The following is a 25,187-nucleotide window of genomic DNA, read 5'->3' as shown; positions in this document are numbered from 1 at the left end:
TGCACCCCCTAATCCAAGTGTGTTTCTGTCAATGCAGGGTGCTGGAAGTGGCTTTCTACACTCATCACTGAAGATTTAGATTTTTAGCACAATAATTGTGGTGCAAATGTAAAATAAATGAATTAATTTTGTGAAGCTATTATGGGTATGGTGTATATTACTTGGTAGTGCTGTATTTTAACTCTGCACATGGTGCAAAGAATGCCAAGTACCAAAGCAAAAGGAAGCAAACCTGCAAACTAAATGGACATCTCTGTTACTTACCAATTATTTTCTATCCTGCAGCCTTCCATTATACATATTACCCATTAATTCATCTACTGCAGTATGTGACTGTATCTATACACAACCATAACTCTGAATGTAATCAGTAGAATTTAATGGATTTCATTGGTAGGGAATCAGAACAAAAAGGTCCCAATCAAGAGCTTGTCAGATTTGCACTGGCAAAAAAAAACCAAAAAAACAAAAAAAAACGTGCAACAAGTGTGAAGGATTTGGCCAATAATACTAGGGTCTTAGCACATTTACTAACGAATGTGTTCAGCATTAAAATATACTTCCATCTTTTACCTTAAAAACATTTTAGTGTTCAGTCCAACTATCTTACATATTTAAATTAAGCATATGCCTTGATCAGCATAGGCTTACACTATGTCAGGTATTTGAACTAATCATTGTTATTAAATTAATGCACTTGATAAATGGCACTTCCTCTTAGGTACTAAGCAATACAAATGTGAGACAGTAACTTTCTAGAAAACACAATCTATGAGAAAACTTTTGAATGGAATCTCACATCTATCTAACTATTAAGTCATGCTGTTGCCTCTGTTCTTTATTTATGTTCTTGAAAACTAAGCTCTGAATATTAGATAAGTTTAAATGTACATCTGGAGATGGCATTCATCAAGCTGGAAATGTGGATAAGAGAAAGAAGAGGGAAAAAATAATTCCATTGCCAATATAATATTCCCTACAAGGAAACTGACAACAAATCTAAATTACAGATAAGGTATAACAAAAGACAATGGGGAAAATGAATTGCAAACAAAACAATTCTGCCACAAAGAGCAATGCCTTTATCTCTCTTTTTTCATACTAACACTAACATACCACCTCCCAGAAAACAAAAATAGACAGTGGTGTTTTTCTCCATCTGAAAGTTTCACTGGATTTAAATATTTGATATAATTTCTGCAAGTAGCATTTCTGCAGTAGTCACTACATTTTGCCTTCTCTATAAGGATGTTTGAAACTGGATGTTTCAAACCATGGTATAATCAATGAATATCCAGGCACAGTATTTTAGGGAGTCTAATTAAGGACTTCTAATCATACTTTATAGCTACCAGCCAGATCTGCCAGCTAAACTTAACAGAACTCCAATTTAAGATGGTTTACTACAACCAGGGGAGTATGCCGGAATTAATTACTACAAGGATCCTAGCCACAGAAGCATTCTAAAATGGATCAGTAAACTGCCAGCCTAGTAAGAATCTGCATTTCCACTGTCCTGTTGGACTATGTAGTCTTCAGGATGCTCATCTTCATTTTATGTTAGTTTGTTTAACTTTTTGTTGCCTTTCCTTTTGCTGTACTTATTTGCATTCAATGTAATTTCCTCCACATCACAACACCCTGTAGTGCACTGGGAATTAAAGAGTTAATGGTCCAGTTCCATGGATCGTAGATATTTCTGGGCACCTCTCCCAAAAGAGAACTAAAACTCCCAAAGGACTGTTAGCTGTTCTGTTACCATTTTCTGCTCAGAGGGAAAGACAATAACTGTTTGCAGATCACAAGACCACCCTTTTCCTACCTTCTGCCTTGTCTTTGTTGTGGGTGCCGTATTGCCTCAGCTTACTATGCATAAGGTTTTTGGTTTTTTGGACCCTCTCTCCCTTTCTTTGATTTATTAGGTTCAGTTGTATTCTACTGTATTATATTGTGTAAACTTGTATTCTCATATCTTGTTTAGTAAATTAGTTTTTCTCATCAGATCACTGCTACTGTTTTGTTCTTAGGCCCATCTCCTTAGCCTTTCTCCTTTTCTACGTTCTCCTTCTCTCCGTGGGTCCCCTGCCCCATTAATCATGGAACCAGGCCAAACCTGGTTGACAGGTTTCAGGATATTCTTTTTCAACTTTGACTTCACCTCTCACTTCCTTTTCTGTTGTTTGTTTCTTCTCCCCCACTTTTCCTGCTTTTCTTCAGCCTTATCATTCTGTCTCATCTTCTTTACTATTTTGTCCTTCTTTTTAATTTTCTCTCTTGGCTCTGATGCCTTTGATCTCTCCTAATACATCTTGTAGTTCTGCAGTCCAATCTTACCCCTCACTGTTCAAACCTTACTCCACCACTAACCTTTTTCTGATTTTGGTTTCACAGTCTTTTTGGCTCTGTGTACATATTTAACTTTCAGTATTTCCTTGTCCTCATTCTGTCTACTGCCATCCTTCGGCCAGCACACACCACTTGGTATATAGCTTAGCAGAAAGCACAGAATCGTAGAATAACAGAATCATAGAATCATTTGAGTTGGAAGGAACCTTTAGAGGTCATCCAGTCCAACATCTCTGAAATGAACAGGGACATCTACAACTAAATCAGAGTTCTCAGTGCTCAGAGCCCAGTCCAACCTAAACTTGAAAGTCTCCTCTCTGGGCAACCTGTTCCAGTGTTTCACAACTCTTACCATAAAAAATTTTTTGTTATACATTCTATATCTCCCCTTTTTAGCTTTAAACCACTTCCCCTTCTACTGTAACAAAAGACACTCCTAAGGAGTCTGCTCTTGTTTGTTATAGCCCCCTTTTAGAAAGTGAAAGGCCATTATCAGGTCTCATCAGAGCCTTCTCTTGGCCAGGCTGAACAGCCCCAGTTCTCTCAGCCTGGCCTCATAAGTGATGTGTTAATTCCTTTGGATCATTTTTGTGATCTTTCTCTAGACACACTCCAATAGGTCCATGTTTCTCCTGTACTGAAGACTCCACATCTGGATGCAGTACTTACATTAGTTCTCACCAATGCAGAGTAGGGGGTCAGGATCACCTTCCTCAATCTGATGGCTACACTTCATTTGATGCAGCCCAGGCTAATTATCAGTACCTAATTACACAAAAGAATTTATCTCCCGGCCACAACCAAAACCCCAGTTTTCCAATGTGAATCTCACAACATCTATCAGAAACAGTGAAAGAATTAGTCTGTTTGGTTTTCCTTAGCAATCTCATTTAATAGTTCTGATAAATCACAAAAAGATAAAACTTGCAAGTCATTTATGGCAACCAAAGACTTTCACTCTCAAGTAAAAAGAAAAGATGTGTGTAGCTGTCTAATCAATTGTCCCTAGCCAATAGATACAGGCTTCATGGCTAAACTGGCACATCTAGCCACAGACAGGGCTGTAACATCTGCTGTAGTTACTGATGTATCTGGAGACAGCAGAGCAATGTGACCCAGACATATACTGATGCTCACATATTCACCTCCTTTCATTGGATGACAATATTGCATAGCCACCAGAGTACAAGCAGCAAGGAAAGCAGTATTTAATGAGCAGAAAACCACCAAAGCACTGACTAAAAATCCTGATGCGGGGATACAGATAATACTGTCGCTCTAGGATACAGAAACTAACATCCCAGCTCTAGTACTGACCAATCTGCCAAAACCCAGCTTGCAGTTGGACAGGATGTAGGCAGTACAGCAGAGAAAAGCACTACAGAGACATACTCAGTCCTGTTTATCTTATATAGCCATCCTATATACCATACTATACACACTATATACACAGCACTTGTTTAAGTACAGTCCTTTCCAGCAAAATACAAAAATACTACGTTTCTAGCAACATTTCATTGTTCATTCTCAAGCCACTTTTTGTAAGATTGCAAGTTGTAGTTTTGTTGTTTTGGCAGTGCTCAATACTGTTAATACTGACTACATGGTTCAATTTCCCCTCTTCTTCCACTGGCTGTGGTGTTTCTCATTTTCTGTCTTAAATAGCAGTAGCAGTGTTATGTACTGTTAAACTGTTGTCAAATTTTATCCCAAAGGTTGTGGTATTTCACTGACTGATAAAGTGTGATCCTCTAATTTAAAACTTAAGGGACAGATATTGATAGCACTTTATCCCATAAGGGAAACTGCTCAGAGGAAGATACAGTTCATTATATATAAAGCTATCAAAATCTAGCCCACGTAGCATTGAGGTAAAACATGTCACTATATAAAACTGTTAGTTTTATTATCAGTTTTGCTGTGCAGGTATTGACAGGTAGTTGTGATAATATAAAAAGCCTAGCACTTGACATGAGAAAAGAAGAATTACAGAGCAGGTAAGCACTGCTATTAGAGAGGTGGAAGGAACATAGTTGTAAAGAATTCAGGTAGAAGTTTTTACATTGTCAGAAAAGGTGAAGTCTCCAAAATGACTGAAAATAATTGCCTAATAAAGAGCTATAGTACTGCCCTAAGCTGCAAAATTTAACAACTGTTTTTATGCAGCTCCTTGTCTTTAGAATCTTAAATTCTTTTTTTTTTTCCTTGTCTTCCCCTTGATCTGTTTTGTGGGGTTTTTTTTTGGTTTTTTTTGGTTTTTTTGGTTTTTTTTTTCCCCCTATATATGCAACCAGTATTTTTTGTTTATTTTCTCTCCTTCCTTCCTGCCCCAAGGCTTAACTATGATTCTTCTCTGCGGCTCACCTCTACAGTGTTGTCACCTTACTGCCTGTACCATCACATCAGGGAGCAGATCATTACAACCATCTGTTACCCAGCACAGTTGACATGTTAACCTATAGATGCCCCCCTGCTGCTCCATTATCTTCGCAGGTCAGTGTGGTTCATTGGTACTGTGTGATAGATAGTGCAATAGGAAAGGAGATTTGAGCACCACTGGCAGGAGACTGACTCTGAACCTGATCAGTTTAGGCAGAAGGGATTTCATGTGATCCTAAGATGCAGCTGCAGTATAAACGAAGAGATTCTTCTTGATGTCTGTCACAGTGAGTACAAAATCCCAAATGAGCTGAGACACTGTGGGCCGTAGCTCATTTAATTAGCCTGCCCTGACTTTATCATGTTCCTGGATCTAATATCATTTGAGAGCTTTCACTTTGCTTATCAGATGAGATCAGCCGTTGCAGGGAGAGTCTGTGAGGATGCACCTGTGCTGTACTTTGGGTGAGTCCAAATGCTTTGCACCTCCAAGCCACCTTGGTACCCAGAGGCCACCTTGGTACCCAGAGTGCAATGCTGGAGAAATCTTGAGGGTTTTTTTTTTTTTTTTTCCAGTTTAACATGCCAAAGATTTCCAGCTGTGTCTCAAGATTTGGTGCAGGCACAAGGGGGTGAGCATGGAGACTGGGTGCATGGCAAAGCACCAGAGGCACTGAACTCATCCTGCAGACAGCATGAGGTGCTCTGGCGTAATTGCAGGTTCACTATCTCCACCCTTTTTTGCAAGGATTTTTAAAATACAATACTTTATATAATTACACAATTCACATGCAGATACCTCTCCCTCTAATATACAATGGCAAGCTTCACATTTTTTAATGTTAACAGCCTCCAAGTTTAAACTCCCGCCTTGCCTTATGCAGTAAAGAACAACATCCATCCTTCCCAATCATGACTGAAAAACATAAGCACTTCTGTGTGCAGGCAGCAACAAGTACTTCCTACATCTCCAAACCTATGAAACTCTTAGTTAATGCCACCAGTGTATACTGTGCTCATGTTGTGCCCTTTAAAATTGATACCACTGCAAATAACACGAAAAGTAATGTCTTAGCTTGCATTATCTCAATGAGAAAGCTTTTTTGTCTTCTATTTTCCTGATTAGAAAAAGAAAAATAATGCAGCTGAACAACAAATACAAAATGGATAATTCAGCCTACAAATTTTACCCTAATTTATTTGATCCTAATTTTAAGCTTTTAGAATCCTAGAAAGAAGGTAATTATTTCCTTAGTATATTATCATCTCTCTCGATCACTTCTTGGAGTATTTAAAATTCTCTATTCAAACTCTACAGCTTGGTAGCAAGTGGTCACTCATATTACATGGCATCTATCTGATCTCTAACTGTAGATGAGCGAGCAGAGCAAAAAGTATGCAGAAATGCTGAAAATCTGTTTCTGGTCATGTCAATACAGAAGGTATTTGTACCGGTATTTTTGAAAATAATGTTTCGACTGCAATGATAAATGACAAAAGGAAAAAGTAGAGACTAAAAATGGAAACCAAAATGCATGAGTTTTGGAAGAAATACCTACTACAAGTGATTTTCCATATTCCCTCAAATAACAAATCTAATTCAGAACAAAGGTTCAGCTCTGGCTAGTGATGTTCTGTGATAAAGGTAATCACTGTACCAAAAAACAAATGTTCTCAGTGATTGATCAATGAACTAAATATGGATTTCAAAAGGTTAGAGGTGGAAAGAGATCATGCCTTTTGTTGCCACTCAGAAATACGTTATGTAGATTACAACAGATGTTGGAAATTTTCCAGTAAGTTTTTTGTGTCCTGCTACATTTTCATGGAGATTAATGCTTTAACCACTGCAAACAGAAAATGCCAGTTACATGTACACAGGATCACATAAAGGAACAAGAAGGTCATATATTCAGGAAAGTTATGAAGAAAGTCTTTAGTCTAAAGTCTGAATAATACAATTCCAGGCTCATAGATTTTAATGGCTTTGGATTAGGCCATTATTTCTGTTGAGATGACAGTATCTATATAACATTCATTTTTACAATTATGACACTGAGTTATTGTTTGAAAATTTTTGATAAATTTAAAGGGAAAAAGAAAAAATGCCATTAATTAAAGATTATTTCTTAGCATTAATTTTATTAAGTGTGCAGTAGAATTCTTCAAATTAAGAAGGAAGACCTATGCCAAGAGTGCCAATGAAGAAATACTTACAAGTTAACAACCCTGACCAAAGATGAATATGAGACATCTCAACTTCCAGTTTAGTTTTGACTCAGCACTGATTAACTTTTTCTTAGTGCCATCCCAGCAGTGTGTTTCAGTGCAAGTCATATATTCTGGTTCTAAAAAATAATTCTTTTGCATCAGGTTTATGGTACAAAGGTCTAGTCTAAATCTTTAAACTGGGAATAATGGGATGAGATTTTTTTTTGTTCATTTATTTTACCTGAATGTATAATAATTGGAACTTCAACTATCAGATTCATTTTTGACAATCAAACAAAAAAATATACATATACAAATTTCCTAACTCCTGTAAGCACCTGATGGTGCATCGTTCCCCCACTAGAGAACTTCCAAGTGAAATGCTTAATATAAATAAAAATGAGAACAAAAAAAAAACAAACAAGCAAGCAAACAAACAAAACAGGAAAAAGAACTTGAATATCTTACTCTTTGAAGTAATAATTTGACAGCAAGAATGAGAGAAAAAAAAAAAAGAGACCTTTAAAACTGCATTTAGTCTTAAATTTGTTTGGTAGAAGAAGCAACGTTACAGATCAGCAATTCTGTCACAACATCTCTCAAAAGCAGGATTCAGGTCAATTCCCTCCAGATTCATTAGTCCTGGTGATGGGATTGTATAAAGTAGGATTAGAAAGTTATACATTCAAATAGAATTAAGATTTATGTTGTTGTGTGAAAATTTCACTGGGATTTACATGTTATCCTGCTTATCAATGCAGAGGTTAGCCATGTGATGAAGAAGCAGCTAGCTTGATTCATTGCAAGGGATTTTGGCTGGAGGGAACAGCAGTCTGGTAGAAAGAAGGGCAAGGTCCTTTTTTCATCAATTTAAAAATAAATAACCATTCAAGGAATTAAATCTGAATAAATCCTAAATGCAAAGTCTTGTCTCTAAGAGGAAACATAGAGCCCAAATCTAGGTTTTTTTCCATTACTGCAACCAAACAATGTTCGCTAATACCTGCATCACAGTGAAAATAATCTGTTAATTTAAGTGAAGGTGAATATGTTTAAGTAATAGGAAGATATAATTTCCATCTTCCTTTCAATTTTGCCTGCTTTTTTTTTAGAAAATTTGCAGTACTGGACCTTTATAAAGAGAAACAGTTTCTGCATTCAAGTATGCATTTTCCATTAATTTTTATTGTATCATTACTTACATTTAGCCTTGTTCTAGGGCTGATTTCAAAGGACACTAAATGCATCCTGTTCCTTTGCATCTGGTGATCTTCAATTCAAACATTTGCAAGTAGTCAGAGCAGAAGACAGTGTGGAAGAAGTATATTTTGGTATCCAAGTTAAGGTTCCTGCAGCAGAGAGAGAACCTGAACTGCAGACATGTTAAGGAGTTTTTCATCCGTTTAATAAAAATAGTTAAAATAATTAAAGAAGAAACAGAGAAAAATACACTATGTAGGAGAAGACTGATACCATCTGGGAAAGTTGCTAAGAGTGCCAAGTTTCTTAGATGGACAGAACAGGAACCTAAATGTAGAGAATGATGAGTATGGCAGGAGTCTGTGTGTTCACACTAATTTACTTGGAAATACAAAGCAATTAGCAATTTGCTAATGTGACTTCTGCACACATCTATGCACACATATTCCTAACAGAGAAGTCTCAACAATGGATCTGAGAACAAAGTAGATGTGTAGGTGTTAAATCAATGGCCAGATTTTTATATTCTCAAATATTGCATGTTTTAATAGCAGCTGACTTCAATAACCTACAAAGTATCCAGAAAATTATTTGTTTTCTTTCTCAAACTTTAGAAATGAGCATTTACAAATCCACTTTTTACCTCCATGGCAATTTATGTATAAATTACACAGTAAAAAGATGAAGAAATGTAACGTATAGTGCAAAGGACATGGGATGACATCTCTCAGCCTGATCAGATGTGGTAATTTTCTACCAAAAATAGTGAACTAAAAATTCTGATTTATCAATCGTTGATACGATATTTTTCACTAGTTTGATTATTTTTTTTGTTTTTAATTATCCTTTTAAATTTATGGATGGTAAGATCAAAGAGTTAATGCATTAATTTAGACAGTGTTAACAAGCCCCTGTCATATTTTTCTGAGTATCCTTCAAAGTTGACATTCTGTTTAATAAATCTGAAGAACAATGTCACACTGGAAATTTTAACTGCCATATGATAGCAGACAGATGTGGTGTTTTTCTTTTGTTGTTTTGTTTCGCTGAAAGAGAGAGAAAATTGTTTTCTTGGGGGGGGGGGGGGGGGGGGGAAGCCCTTTACTAAAAACCTAAACTTCAAGAAATCTGATTGAAATAAATTTGAGAAGTGCGAATAACACTATTTTTATGGCCTGTGTCAATTTCTAATTGAAAGGCAGGTAACAAGTATAACAGGATTATATCTGATATTCTGCCTTTTTGCACACCAAGGACTTAATTCTCAAAGGACGTGCAAACCTAGGCTTCATTTTCCTACAGTTTTAGTGTTTTCATGACTAAATTACTTTCCTTTCGGAACAGTTGCATGGCATTCAGATTGTATTTCTTAGATTAAAGCGATGTTAGTTCTGCTTGGTAAAACAAAATTCTGTCCATATTTCCAAAATACTAATTTATTTTCAGTCCATGCTTTGCAACACTGTCCACACACACACACACAAACAAAAGAGGAAACTGCAACTCCCTTTTGACATGAGACCTTTCTTTAAGTAAAACTTAATGCAAGTACATCTTACTGTTGGTATTTCATGTTTGTATATATACACATATATTAATTTATATTTATACATCCCCTGTATACACATAATTTATAATTCAACAGTACTCAGACATAACTGTACCTCTCAGACCACTGATTTAGAATGAATTGATATTTTGTAGGGTGAAATCCATCCTTGCATGATGGCCTACAAAGTACTTGAGGCCCACTTATTTCAGGGTTTAAGTGGCACTTCAGTGATACAGAGCCTTGTGCAGATAGGATTTTACCTGTAAGGAACATCCTACTTCTCTTTTGATAGTTTTAACTGTGCAGTAGGACAATAAAAGTGTTTTGTAAAATAATACTGCAGAATTTATTGTTTCTCTCTTTCTGTTACACGGATTCATATTTCAAGTTGACTTTTTTTTCTATTTGAACCAAGGAAAATAGGGAGTATTAAAGTAAAATGTGGTCTTTTTTTTTTTTTTAATTACCATTAACAATGATAATAGAAGTCCCTTGCTGTGCAGTGCAGTGCAATCAGATGTATAAAACAGAAGACAATCAACTTCACACCTCCTTAATCATGTTATTGTGTGCTCTTCACAGTAGTAAGAACACCTCATTTTTCAGGAAACAAGCAACAACAAGAACATTCTGAAAAACGGCTACCACACAGCACACACCGGGTTTCCTTTCCTCCAAATAAAAACCAAAACACACCAGGCCTTATCTACTTACTCTACAGTGGAATCAGTGGAAGTACTTCCATCAGCTTCAATGTAAACTGAATAGAGCTACAATGCACAGACTGAATGAAGATGAAATAAGATTAGAGAAATGCATGTGAAAAGGCAGTAATTGAAGAACAGGGGCACTAAGAAGAAAGGATTAAACAGATTATAAATTCCATGTATACGGAATTGCTTCATGCATCATCATGAGTTAGCTGAAACCGATTGCTGTGCTGTAGCTTCTGGTACACAGTGCTGACTGGGGAGGACTCTAAATAGGAAGCAAGCCTTTCTCCAAATTTCTTGGCCCTGAACACAGAATTGTTTCTGGAGACTTGTATATCAGTCTCCAGACTGAAATAAGGGAGATTAAGTGAATTTTAAGTAACACGTCAGAAATTATCCCCATATACACACAGCAGACAGTATCAAATCCAGATGAGTAGTTTCATTAGACATATAGATTTCCATTTAATGATTTGGTATGTTCTATAGTTTCTCAAACTTGTGAATAGTTAGATAGCAATAAAATGTTTTGTCTTGGTTCCAAGATTCTTAGGCATGCAAGATCTTTATGAAAATAAGTTTCAGAAGCTGACAATGACAGATATTTCTAGGAAACTGATCTGGACCCCTCAAAATTTTTAGGAATTACTGTAGGAAAAAAAATGGCATGAAAGTTTAGATGAGTGCTATCCTAAAAAGGAGCACCTTCTAGAGCTAAGTAAATGACCGAGAAACTTAGTGAGATCTAAACACTATGTATGTACTCATACACACACCCAAATTAGCTACCTATAAAAAAAATTTCATTAAACAGAGAGGTATATCCCATGAAATTTACAGATTTACAGATATCATAGTTTTTGATTAAGATAAATTATTGTAAATCACATGCTATAAGAACACAGAATCGGGCATATGGAGAAACCAGTAGCAGAAAATACCTATAGTGGGATTTATGTCAGCCCATTTTCAGTCAGCAAGTGAAGATAAAATTTAAGTTCATTTTTTTTCCTATGGCTACAATGTTGCTGCTGGTATCTGGCTATCAGTAAAGCCATCAGAAAGTCAGGCTCTGATAATGAACACAAACACCCAAAAAGCACGGCATACTAGCAATTTCTGTACTGAGTAGAAAACAGGTATTTGCAGTCTATAACTATAAAAGTCACTTACTGTTTTTTGTTGTTTTTTTTTTTGTAGGGGGGGCAATAATTTCACAATTTTGGGCAAGTGTTTCACATTCTCACTTGCATTCAAGGATTGGAAAGCTACTGAAGTGATGCCTAGGAGCACTGCCAGCTTTGTTCATCCAAGATGCCTTGGTCAAAACTTTTTTTTTTTTTTTAGAAGAAAGACATTTTCAATGTGATTTCCACATGAACTTTCCTCCAGCCACAGAATTCAACCAAGAAATGCAAGGAGCAGGCATACAGACTTTGGTTCAAACTCAGTGTAGCAGATAATGATGGTTCAAATGGAAACAAATAAATAAATAAAAATAGAATAATTTATTGTGCCAACAGAAAACAGACTCATGAATTTACCATCTGGAAGCTTTGTTAATTTGTGTGACTAAATTATCCCCCTATGCTTAGCACAAACCTTCAGAGTGGCAATTTAATTACTCAGAGGGTAAAAATTAAATTCTACGTATGATTGGAAAGCCTCCTCTCCAGCACAGAAGTGTTGCTTCTTAGTAGGAAGATGACATTTAGCAAGGCTACTCCCCATGCCAGGAAAATGAAAGCAGGGGACTACATCTAAGAAGCACCTGTTGTGCTGCTTTACCTAGAGAAGGAGAAACCTCCAACATCTCCCATACCTGGTTTTGAACGCTATTAAACATCATCCTGTGGCAGGTGTAACCTAGCAGAGGTAAAGATGATTACTTCAGGAACCTTCCCAAAGTTATAAATGATGACTGGATAGGCAGGTCACTGCATGCAACAAGCATGCATCACTACATAAATTCATGATGGCTGTAGGTCTTTGCTTCAGCATTTTACAGAAGAGCTTCCAGAGTGTATTCTCTCAGTGTATGAAATTGATACCCCACAACATGAGGCAAGCTGATGTACAATTGTCAGAGAAAATACCCAAGCAACTAATATTGAAGAGAGCATAGATTACCAGCTAACACCAGCTTCCCAACATTCATAATGCATGGGTGAACTCACTGTGCACTTAAAAGTTATAAACCTCTGAGTGACCAAATACTTCCACCATTGCAGCTATAAAAGTTGTCGCTGGATGAAGTTGGAGGGAGGAAGGAAAAAGCACATGATAGTACCTCACATTTTTCCACATGTGCTTTAACTCCAAAAAGGGTGAGAGTGCCAAGTCCTCAAGTCTGCAAGACCCCAGTGAGCTCCAGCACAGTTCCAAACCTGCGTGGAATTTTAGAGTGCTATGCTGGATTTTTCTGTATCTTTGCACATTCTGGAAGGAGTTAGAAGAAGCAAAAACAACACAAAAATGTGAGAAAGGTCAGCCTGCTGACAGCTCCATCATGATTTTAGACCAAAATCAAGGAGGGATAAACATTAGGGAAAGTACCTGAGTGTGTCAATGCTTCAGAGCTTTACAGATTTTTGTATTAGAATCTGCAAAACTAATGAAACCAAAGGCTAAACTATTATGAAAAGACATGTAAATACACATGCATCATTTCTGTCGAGGGACTGTGATCTGTTGACTTGTTTTCATGAGTCTCATTTCAGTAGTGACTTGAAACAAAAACCCACAAGATCAAAATCTTGGTCCCAAATGGCGTTCCACAACACATTTCCTTTGGGCATGTTTGGTTTTTTTTTTCCTCAGGACAGGATCACAAGTGGCACTCTAACCCTTCCTGTCTTTCCTATTTACTACAGGGTGCATATGTATAGAAGAGAACAAAGAAGAAATTTCCTATATCTCTTTATTCATGCTCTTGCTGGCAAACATACTTGATTACAACCCTCCATTTACCACTTCTAAATATTTTGAAGAACCAATTAAATGCTGCAAATCAGTCAGAAGTAAGGAAGGCATTTAATCTATGATGTACAATTTTAAATACCTTAAGGTTTGGTTTTGCAGGTCTCAACTCTTTTTCACTTTGTCATCTCTGAATAAGCATAAAACAAAGAAGATTTAACTCAAATGAAAACCTGAACTGTAAATCAGCCAGTCAGTTAACTTTGGTGTGCAACAAAGAATTTAATTCCATGAGCCATTATTTTTAGGGGGAAGTGAAAACTTTTCAAATTTCATGACAAAACTGAGCATTAAGTGAGCATGCTCTGGAAGCAAAGTTACTGCCTTCAAAAAATGTGGGAGTTTTATCTTCATTTCCTACATAATACCTGTTCAAGGAGTTATTTAAGAAACACCTACGGTATAGAAGTGTTGAGGGGCAAAGAAATCTCTGCATAAATCCTGGCATACAGGAGAGCAAACGAAAGGTATGAGGGGAGACAGAAAAATGTTAGCCTTCCTACTCTTTCATGAACAGATTTTACTAACCTAAAAACGTCCAATTTAATTTGTGCCGTGCAAAAGCAGAGCAAAACAAAAAGGATCCTGCTTCACAGAAGTGGGTTTGTGTATCTGTGTCCTGTGATGGCACCCTCCCAACTGTCCCTTGGAGTTGGTTCTGTTTGTTTATGTTTGCTGTTTGGTTTTTAGAAAGAGCAGTAAAAGACATAATCACAGCAGTGACATTAACCAGTGCCATTAACTGTGCTTTGTATACCGTCACTGGAGCTCTGACACTCAGTCTAACTAACTACATAGAAGAATTTAAGCTGGATCATTTAAATAATGATAAAGCTGTCAAGACTGTGATGTGATTTTCTTCTTGAGCAATTCACCTTCTATTACAGGTTTTATTATACTTTATAGTGGGCATCTGTAAATCTGTAGATCAGCTTAGTTCCCTGATTTACACTCACTGCACGTACTACATGGTTTTAACTGACTTACGTTAGAAGGATTCACAGTAGTTGCTAGGAAACCTTTCTGTGTTCTTTTCACTTCTTATATAGCATTAGCTTTTCAATTGATAAGGCTGTACCTTTAGGTACAGAGGGATTTAAGCAGAATCAAACAATGACAGTGGGACTGCAGCACAGATAAGCATAAAAAGAAAAGGTGGGGGAGGCACAAATCCTTGTTCTTTGTACAGGTAATACGGAGGATTAGAGCAAAAGAAAGGACATAGCACATTTTTCATGAATATTTTTAGAAGATACTCTGCATCATATTAAGAAAAGCAGCAAAAACAAGACTTTTTACTACAGCTTAATGTTTTTAAATTTGTAAATGACTGTAGCAGAGAAGCCATTTCATTATGCTTCTGATACATGGCATGTCTTCCTGGTAATAATTTCTGATAGCAATGTTGTAAAGTTTTTTTTCTGTATTAAGTGAGGATATCCAGTAGCTGCCATATAGCTTTGAGAAAGTAAATGTTTTGCCAAAAGTATCTCTTGCAAACACATTCCCACCAAGATCACACAGTTAAAAGTCATACTTTTCCTGTTGAAACACAGTCTGATTGATGTCCTCAGGTTAGCAGACACACAGCATACGAGAGAGCAACACAGAGCCACAGAGAGAATAGGAGATAAAATAAAACTTTTCCTTTATCTACTGTAAACTGCAGTGTCTTACTGCTTCTCATCTCTACTGACATAAAGGCTTCCTTTTTCCCAAGAAAGCAGTATCTTCCCAACCAATTCAAATATTCAAAAGTGTATCTGATGCGTAATAGCCATTTTACTAATTTCAGAAGATTTTCTATTATGTTATTTTCAAAGAATCCTGTATCTTTTCAAAGGATCTTATCTGAGCAGGCAGACAGAGATCTACCTACCTGCTCTGGCATCTGTAAAAACTTTGTAGTACACTCACAGCACTGCAACTCACTGTCTTGAACATGACAACTGTCTTTTAATAGATCTTACAGTACTCCATCACCCACACATAGTTGTAAATTATTTTTCTTTTTCTTCACAATAAAAAGAGCAAAGTGACTTTTCTATGCCTTTTCAGTCTGGGACAGCTACAGAACTGTAAATGTAGGTGGTCCTGTGGGGTTTTTTTCCAAAGTTTCTGAAAGCCAATCCCAACAAAAATTGTTTCCTCGCTTTTCTCTATACTGTCCTGTAGAGATTAGCAAGTCTCCTAACATGTCAGGCTCACTTTGAAAAAGAATCAAGCAAATTTTTTCCAATAGCCTTAACCAAATCTCCTGGGTTAGCAAATCTGGGTTTGCATTAGCACTATCTTGGGTAGAGTGAGATTTCTTAAACACCTACTTTCTAGCAGTCAATATGAAAAAAAAGAATAGTATTCCCAAGGATCTTCCTTTCAAACCAGACAACTCAGAGAACATAGAAGTATGCAAGTGCAGGGAAATAAGAAGGATACAGTACCTTAATTCCTAATACATCTTCACATAATAAATATTGCTGTTAATAAGATAAAAACATGAGTAACAATGGAAAACGTTACCTGGCTACAGTGAGTAGTTTTCTGTAGAGACAGACTGAGTTTAAAGTTCATGAAGGCAAAGAAACAACAAAGAAATAGTGTGACCTGACCCCACTGCAGATCGTTGATATTAACCAGTAAACTGTGCCAAATCCGTTAGCAACCCCTTCTTTTAAACACCTAAAGCAAACATAATCCTGATTAAGTTTTAAAACATCCTGAGACAAAAGAGTATCCACCACCTCATATTAAAGAATATCCCTTTCTATTAAAGACATCTGACAAATTCTAATTGCAGGTTGTCTGGTTTAATCTTGTAGCCTCTTATTTACTATTTCTTTTCCAACTCTTGTTAAAGAGTGTTTAGTACTTGATATTGTCTGAGCATCAAAGCATTTATTTATATACTGAAACTATGTCATCCCTCAGTTCTGATACTTGAAACACATTGACTTGTTCAAGTCTTTCATTGACTTTTCAAAAGGAGTTTTTTTTTGGTTTGTTTTTTTTTTTTTTTGGTTCACTATTTTCTACAGCATCTCCAGTCCTTTAACTATCTCTGCTATTAGGAGCAGTAGCCTTATTTGCAAAATTGCAAAATGGTAAGATCAGTCTCTCAGTGATGTATGAAAGGTCAAGTTCTGACCCCATTACCACGAAAAAACCTCCATTTCTGCATCACAGTGTTGCTTAAGCGCCTTTAGCCATAAGATCAGATACTGTCCTTCTTGTTGATGTTGTGAAAGGAAGTCTAATTTTTATCAGAACCTGCAGAAGTAGAGAGTTAGTTAAGATATCTTTCATTTTTATACAGCCAAATATAGAAAAGCTTTGACCACTTTTTTTACACTGGCTATTAGCTCTCTTGGAGGCTTATCCTTCCACATGATCACATCCTTTGAAACAGGAGAAGCAAATGAAAAGATATCAAAGAAAAATAAAAAAGCTCCAAACCAACAAATCAAAAAACAACCAACTCATCAAGAAACCCAAATCTAAGCCATACAAAACCCCAGATCTTCAAAGAAGCGAAAGGGTAGATCCCTATACAGAATATGTACTACTAACTCTTTTCAGAGTCATTCATAAAGTGGCAGAAGATATATTTTAGCACATAGGCTGAAATTCTCCAATAACACAATTTACTTTGCATTGTACAGTTTCTACTGATCTTTTGTGCATTTCCCAAAATGTCATCTGAATTAGATTACATATAATAGTTTTACATTACTGACAATGAGAGAAAAAGAGAGGAGGAGGAAGAGGAGGAGCAGGGACTTAAACATGATTCAGAAAAATCAAAATAAGTCTTCATTTGTAAAAAAGAAAAAGAAAGAAGAAAATAGTGCTTTACCTAGCTTCAATAGATAAAAATTCAGAGTACGTAAATTTCCTTAAACTTACATAACTTACATTTAGTTTAAATCATTTGGATCATATTGATCTGACCAGAACGCTACTGAAATATACAGATAAATCTACATTTGAAATACTGCAAAGCCAGTAAAAAAAGACTAATGCAAAGCAAAATTGAAAGACCAGATTATAGCAAAATAAGATTTGTATTGGGAAAAACAAATTAATTATCCTACAGGAAAAAATCTGAGTCTTTCTCTTTTGAAAATTTTCAAAAAATAATCAGCAAAAATCATATTAGCTAAGATTTTATGGAAAACACTGCTTTCACTCAGAAATGTCTACGAAGGCACTATGAAAAAGTATTCAGAACTAGCGTAGATTAGCTCTCATCTAATCCATTCCTATTTTCTTTAGAAGGAGACATGAAATTATGAAGTACAGCTTTCTTCCATGACAATTTGCCTGAAGAGAGGCAATGCATGTCTCTAAATAGGAACAACAACCAAAGTACTGAGCTTCTGTATGCAACAATGTTATATTATGGAAATCAATATGAGAAAAATCCAGATTCCTTCCTATACAACTGGCCTTCTTATTTAGTCTATGATTCAAATGCAACAGTGCTAGGGTTAAAATATGAATGATGAAGAACAAGTCTATTTACATTTTGTTAACCTGTTTAAATCATTTGTTTTATATTGATATATTTTTTTAGAAATGATGTGTAGAAAAGTTTTATTCATTTTTTAAATCATGCTAGAGAAGAATATGAATATGAGACTATTCTCAGTTCTGTATTCTCTACTACACTTAGCCCAGTGCTACACACCTAATGATGAAAACAATTTATAAGTTGTATCCTATGTATGATGGCTGTTTTTATTTCCAGAGGGAACCAAAAAAGCCCTCATTCAACCAGTCACATTTCTGTCTGTTTTTATCAATGTAAACACATAATAACACATTAACTCTGCATGAGATATATCTCAAATGTCATGAAGCAAGCAGTCCTTACATCATACCAGCTACTTTCTAGATGCGTTTATGAACTCATCAGTGGGATCAGTTTCCTTCAAAAATCCTATTCAGTATCCTCAAAGCACAAATTCTGTTTTCATGACTAAGATTAATTCACATTTTTTAAAATTACAGATGACTTGAGAACACCATACTTTTATGTACTGTAACTGTGAATTTTTCACATCTGTCAAATAGTAAGAGATTATTCTCATCCTTCAGAGAAAGGCTACCTGCACACAAAGGAGCAAAGCCTCCCTAAAAATCAGAGGTCAAAAGCACATAGAAATAGACCATTGGTATACATAGATAACACTGCAAAGACAGTATTCCTCATATGCCTCAGCTTCCTCCACTGCTTTCTCACAGCTGCTGATTCTCATTGCCCATTTATCAACTTCTAAGCATCACCAGTTCAAAACACTTCCCAAGGAGGATATTACTCCTTGCATTTGCTACAGGTTCATATCAAGTATAGTCATAGTCCTTCTTAACTCTTAAGAGAAGCTAAGAGAATCAGACATGCATTGAAAAAAAATACACATATATTATTCTCAAACCTATACCATAATTCCTGTTTATGATCAAACTGACCTTCCACTTGCAAGCTATTTTTCTAAACAGTTCATTCAACATATCAGTATTCCCACTGTCAAACAATACCAATGAGCTTTTCTCTAACTTCAAAACCACTGTTCCCTCATCCACCCTACTTCCACGGTGTCTATTTAACTACAGCCTAGCCGAAGGTTTTCCCACCTTGAATAAAGTAACAATTCCAAAAAAGCTGCTAGACCACTTCTCTTCCTGTACTATAAAAGGACTTCAAAATTAAAACTAAATGCTCTTCCTTGCCTTCAGTTCTTCTCCCTTCAAAGAGCTTGCTAAGCTCCTTGGTAAGAGCTTCTTTCCAAAACACCTTACAGCACCTCTATAACTTCCTGAAGGGAGGTTGTAGTGAGCTAGGGGTCGGCCTTTTCTCACATGTAGACAGTGATAGAACTAGAGGCAATGGTTCCAAGCTGCACCAGGGGAGATTCAGGCTGGACATTAGGAAATATTACTTCTTGGAAAGGATAGTCAGGCACTGGAATGCACTGCCCAGGGAGGTGGTGCAGTGACCGACCATGGGAGTGTTCAAGAAATGTTTGGATGCTGTGTTGAGAGATGATTTAGCTGGGAAGTATTGGTAATGGTTGGACTGGATGATCTTCTAGGTCTTTTCCAACCTTGATAATTCTGTGATTCTGTGATCACTCCAGTCACCAGTTCTGCAAGGTTAGCAAGCAACACCCTGCACAATAATCAGAATGTATCAAACAGCAGTGTTCATCATCCAAAGAAATTAGAAAACCTGTATGGCTTTTATAAAGCTGCAAATATACAATTATAAGAGTGCTGCTCCTTTTTTCTTCTTTTGACTGACAAGCAAATCAGTGTACTTGAGCAAATACCTCAGTGTTCTCAGTGAAACAGCTTCTAAAATATGTGAGATTTTTGAGGTGAAGAAAATCTTACAGAATGTTGATATATTTTACCAGAAAGTATCATCATCATGAATCCTAACCATTATAGCAGACTGCACTGACATATATGGTAAGCATTTGAAAACTGATAATTAAACAAGTTTGTTTTCCTGTGCCAAATGTAAACTTGAGAAGGACACAGCTTACATGAGTAGTGATGTTTGTTTTGGATCGATATGCAGCAGAATGCCCAGTGCTGATTATTTTGAACAAATGCACAGCTCTACACCATGTAATAAAAATCTGGCTGCCCTTTGTTACTCATGAAACTCATAAAGGTTAAGCCTTTAGCCTGAAGGAAAAAAATATCCTTTTCATCCAATGAAAATTAATAGGACTGAGCATTCCTTCCCCTTGCAAACAGCTGTAATTTTTCAGCTAAGAGGCACAGACATTTAAGAAGAATTGATGATGGAAAGTTTTTGTCACCAACATAAACACATTTTCAAAGTGGCTAGCAGGAGGCTCACACTGAGAATTGTGTGTCTGAGGCGATGCCAGTGGTACTTAGCACAGCTGCTCATGGCTGTGCGCCTAATTGAATGTTGTTTGTCTCAAGATTTTCCACTGGACCATTTCAAGTAGCAGCACACAGCTGATGTGCCATATAACCCACATTAACATCTCACCTGCAAAATACATAATTACATTCAAATCTGCTGATCAGATGCAAAATGCAAATACATGCCAGTGGTTGCATTTCAAAAGTAACCATGCCCATCCACAGCAAAGAAAATGAGTAGATTGCTCTCTAGAAATAGTTCTGAAACTTGTCTCCCCAAAACAGAGACAAGCACATGCAGGATTTAAACTTTCATATGATCATTTTTTCATATAATGAAATGACTCTTAAAGGCTAGATAAATCTAAATCTATTTGATCCCCATACTTTTATTTTGCATTTTAACTCTTATGTACAGGTTTATAAAACAAATTTTTGTGATGCCAAAAAAGGAAATCTTCTCATAAATTGCTTCTGATATACAGAATGAGCTGTCAAATTGTGTGATTTATAAAAGGCTCTTAATATCTCCCAACATAACTGCTACTCTTTCTTTTTTTCTTTTTTTCTTTTTTTCTTTTTTTTTTTTTTTTCCCCAGTCTGTTTCTGGAGAATTTATTTGTTCTAGATTTATTTGTTTGTTAGCAACTAGCATTTACTTCACAGTAAAGTTTGTTTGTATAAAACTAATTTCCATACATTTGAAAAAGCTGCATCCAAGCCATTTGTTTTTTCCACTGGGAAAGCAGTCAAGTATAGTTGCTGCCTTATAACTATTTCAAAAATATGCTCTTCTTATCGTTGTGTCTTTAGGTGGTAACTGCAATGGCTGATCTGAGATGCACAGGCATCATGAATTTAGTGACCTGAGCTTTGTTCTACCAGAGAATACCAGAGAACCAGAGCTAAAAGACCTCCAAAGAAAACCTAAACCTTGAATTCTGCTAATAATTTCTTCACAGTTACTTAAAATAATTCACTGATGTAGCATCACCAATTATATCTAAAACAGTACACAAAATGTCTTCTTGTTTTGTTTTCAATCGTAGAAAGTACAATGAGACGTTCTATTAATAAGTTGTGCTGTTAAATTCCTCAGATTTTAAAAATGGAAGTTATTTTGCAGTTATCTCGGTTATCTTCACAAAAACAATAAAATTTTACATTCAAAAATATTGTAATTCTTTCAGATATGCTACCTTCAAAAAGAAAGAAACAACTCTGAAACCTGATGGAATATTAACTTGACACTTAGTGAATAAACCCAATTTCTTGAAAGAGATTTATGACAGAAAGAAAAGCTTAAAGAAGCAGACTTACAATGAATGTGAGGTCTTAAGTGTCTTCAGCCTTGGTGCACTCTGTGATGAAGTGTCCCTGTGAGAAAAGCAATGAATGCAGAGTGAATGAAAGGCTGTATTCTATAAAATAGTAAGAATGAAGCTTGCATAGGTAATTTTAAAGCTGATGCTTCGAAGTTTACAGGTTACATAATGTACTTTGTATTTAGCTTTTCACGTAGATGTCTAAGCACAATGTTCTTGCTAGAGAAAAAAGAACAAACGGATTTTGCTACCTATGCAAATCTCACAATGAATCAGTGAAAAATTTGAACCTTTTTCCTTCAGTTACTCTAAACCAGATCCTGTCAGTGGAATTACCTGTGTAGCAGTACTTGTTGCTGGCAGGACCTCTCAGTAGCCTCTACTATGCCACCTATCAGTATCATTGCTAAACTGACATTCTGGGCTTTGGAGTTGAAATACAATCTTCAGGTAGGGTATCTCTGAAGGCCAGCAAAGCCATTCTGTGACTGATAAGATATGGAGATAAAAGCAAGCTTGTTCCACTGAATTTTGTCTTACATACCTCTTGCCCCAAAACTATAGTAAATTGGCATCCCCACTGTGAATATGAAGCTCATCATTACTGTGATGTATGTTCTTTAGTCTGCGGACATGGACTTTTTCACTTTTATTTTTCCCCCACACACACAATATTTATGAATCTCTTAGAGGTTTTTCACATTTAAATCTCTTCCTTTATCAAACTAATTAGTGTTGTTTTAATCATTTTCAGATCTCAGAGCATCCTCATCCCGATGGGTGTTTATGAGAGAAGAATAAAAGAAGGGCTGCTTCCCTGAAGAGCTTGAAATTTCCCATTGAAATAGTTCAAGAAAGATGCTAGTTTTAAAACAGGCTTTACAAACTATACTTCGTGAACTTGTAAATGAAATCCCTTTGTTGCGCCTACTGTGATTTTTACACCAAAACTTTCCTTGTTAAACGAATCAACAACCCAATTTTAATAAGCTTTCTTCTTGAGAGTCTCTTCTCTTAATCAAATAGTTCGCATGTTCTACAGAGCACAGCTGTTTTATTCCAAATGTATATTTTTACTAAGTATTGTATCACAAGGAAAAAACAGACTGAATCAGAGATCTTTGATACACTATCAAGAGAAAGAACTTCTCAAAAAATTTTGAGTTTCCAAGAGTCATTTGTACATACATCAGATTTCAATAAAATTAAACTTCAGTGAGGCAATATGATAAAGACTGATCATGCGCTGTGATTAAAACTTACAGAACAAATAGGATGGGAGCTACTGTAATAAGACACAATTAGAAGGAATTTTTAAATTTCTAGAACTGAATTTTATGAGAGAATGTGACCAAGAATTATGACTCAGACCTCTGAGAGAACACTCTACTTGAACTCTATGAGCAAATTTGATGTCTTGGTGTCATTCAAATTCCATTAACAAATAAAATACATATTTTTTAAAAATCTAATTTATTATTCTCAACTCTCATCTCTGTCCTTTTTATTTTAAAAATGAAATATTTTAGATATTAAGCTGCAAAGTAGTTTCTTTAAAAACTAATTTCAGTGTATTAAGAAGATAAGCTAATGATTATACTAGTGAAGGTGTTTGGAGCTGCCTAGATATCTCTATGGAGCACTGCTCTTTGCCATATTATCATATGTTGTCTTTTGTCTGGCTCATTTTGTTAGCAGAACATTTCAATAATATACCAGAAAAAAAGAAAAAGAAAAAAAGAAAAAAAAAAAAAAAAAAGAAAAGAAAAAAAAAAAAGAAAAAGAAGCTTCTGTGTTTCACCTTATTTCATTTACTGCTGTTCTTATCCAAACCAGAATTACAATTTTTATTTGAAGGTGTTATGTGGGAAGTGGTGAAGAGCCCAATGATCCTGCTTGATTCCCTTTCTTCCCACTTGCGATAACAGGTCATACTGGGGTTTAGCTACAAGAAGAATTTGACTGGCCTCAGTTTAACAGAATAATTACAGTGCCATAGCTATGCTGATAGAACTCCCCCATGTGGATACTCTATTGCAATGATTAAAAAATGTTTTATTCTAGAATAATTACTCTGCTTTTTAATTCTATCTGAACAAACTTTCTTTCCCTCTCCGAAGGGAGAGAGCACGCAGGAAGCATTAGAGTTTCATTTCTTTTTGAATTCTAGCCATCACATGGGATCTTGAGACTCTGGAGCAGCACTGACTTTGACTCACCAAGACTCTTCTGTACTTCAGACAAGGTGAGCATGATCAGCCATCTCATATACTCAAGGAGCCCTTTCCACAAAGAAGGCAACTGAAAATGGGATATCATCTCAACAGTATCAGGTGAAGTAGATAATATAACATCTCATATCAACCTGAACTGGATAGATGAATATGCATTCTGTTAAATGTTTAGACAAAAATCAAAACTTTCATATCATATTTGCTCCTTTGCATTTTTTTCTTTGTTCTTTGTGGTTTTTTGTTTGTTTTCTAATGGACACCTAAAATTGTACTTCTCTTTGGCAAAAGTACCTTAATAGGAAAAGCTTCTGAAATACCAATTATAAAACTAATTAAATTGAATCTTTCATTTAGAAACAGAAATAAGGTTATTAATTTCACAAAAGCTATTTGCTTTAAAACATAAACATGTAAGTCCCTTTTCAAAATGCATCTAAGAGGCTGTTCAGACACAGAAGATCTGTCTGTACACATTTCCCAATTTAGATAATTTTCTAGATTAGCCAATAAATTCCCAAGTATTCTCTTCATGCTTCAAAAAGATTTTATGAATTAAAAACACCAAAGAAATATTAATATGAGTGATAAGAGATACAAATCATGTTCTGTTCCGTAGCCCAGACATTATGTTTCCTCTTGTGAAGCTCCTCAGTGGTGCTAGTTAAAACACTCTAGCTGATCCAGAAATAGAACAAAAGGTTTTGTACAACAGCAATGATTGTTGCTGCCTGATCACAAGTAGCATCAAGAATACCATGCACTCCATCAGCGTGGAAAGAAATGTTCCTTGTTAAAAGAAGAATATAACTGTCTGAAAGCAAACAGTGAAGTTCACAGCATCTGAACTCTCAAAATCATCAACACAGAATAATTTTTAACTATAAAGCTATTTAGTCTCATTTCGTTTTTCTTAAGAGTGCAATTTTTAGAAAGTGCTTTGGTTACTGCCTTGCAGCTTTACACTGCAGTTAGTAAAGTGTCCTTCCCCTTTGTCACGGGTTACCTAGATTTACCTATGCCCGTGACAAGGGGAAAGCTAGCCCGATTTTTAGAAGAGAACTTTCTGGGCACAAAACAATCTCCTCTAGCCTGACTGATAGCAGAAAATGTAACCTTAGCCAATGAACCAAACATTTCCACAAAGATTAATAATCTGAAATAATGACATACATGTTTACTGTTGCCAGCACTTTTTAAACATTTCCCCCTGTGCCTCAACAGTCGAAATTCCAGGAAGTTAAATCAGCTTCAGCTGACTGAAACACCTGCTCATCCAAAATACTTTAACTACAGGAAGGAATTCTTCATTCTCATTTGAAGCAGCAAAAAAATTAAACAGCAATCA

General features: G+C 35.9%; 1 protein-coding gene across 9 annotated transcripts in view; it reads right to left on the bottom strand.

Moving 5' to 3' along the window:
• The window catches only part of LOC107313128 (uncharacterized), a 542,029-nt gene that overhangs the window by 379,607 nt on the left and 137,235 nt on the right, over positions 1–25,187 (bottom strand). For 6 of the 9 annotated variants that reach the window (XR_014945262.1, XR_014945263.1, XR_014945265.1 and 3 more), the window contains one exon: positions 21,604–21,660. Coding sequence is in view for 3 of the 9 variants with exons in the window: in XM_085544923.1 (XP_085401049.1) it covers positions 21,604–21,660 (57 nt within the window). In the remaining 6 variants the exon portion in view is untranslated. Of the gene's footprint in view, positions 1–8,138; positions 8,286–21,603; positions 21,661–25,187 lie in introns of all 9 variants that reach the window. The other 3 variants (XR_014945264.1, XR_014945266.1, XM_085544921.1) reach the window with 1 other exon arrangement.

Source organism: Coturnix japonica, chromosome 4 (assembly GCF_054131305.1).
Source record: "Coturnix japonica strain WE chromosome 4, WE-NBRP24, whole genome shotgun sequence".
Lineage (NCBI taxonomy): Eukaryota > Metazoa > Chordata > Aves > Galliformes > Phasianidae > Coturnix > Coturnix japonica.
The sequence above is the reverse complement of the archived record's forward strand: the minus strand, read 5'-3'. Positions and strand labels throughout refer to the sequence as shown.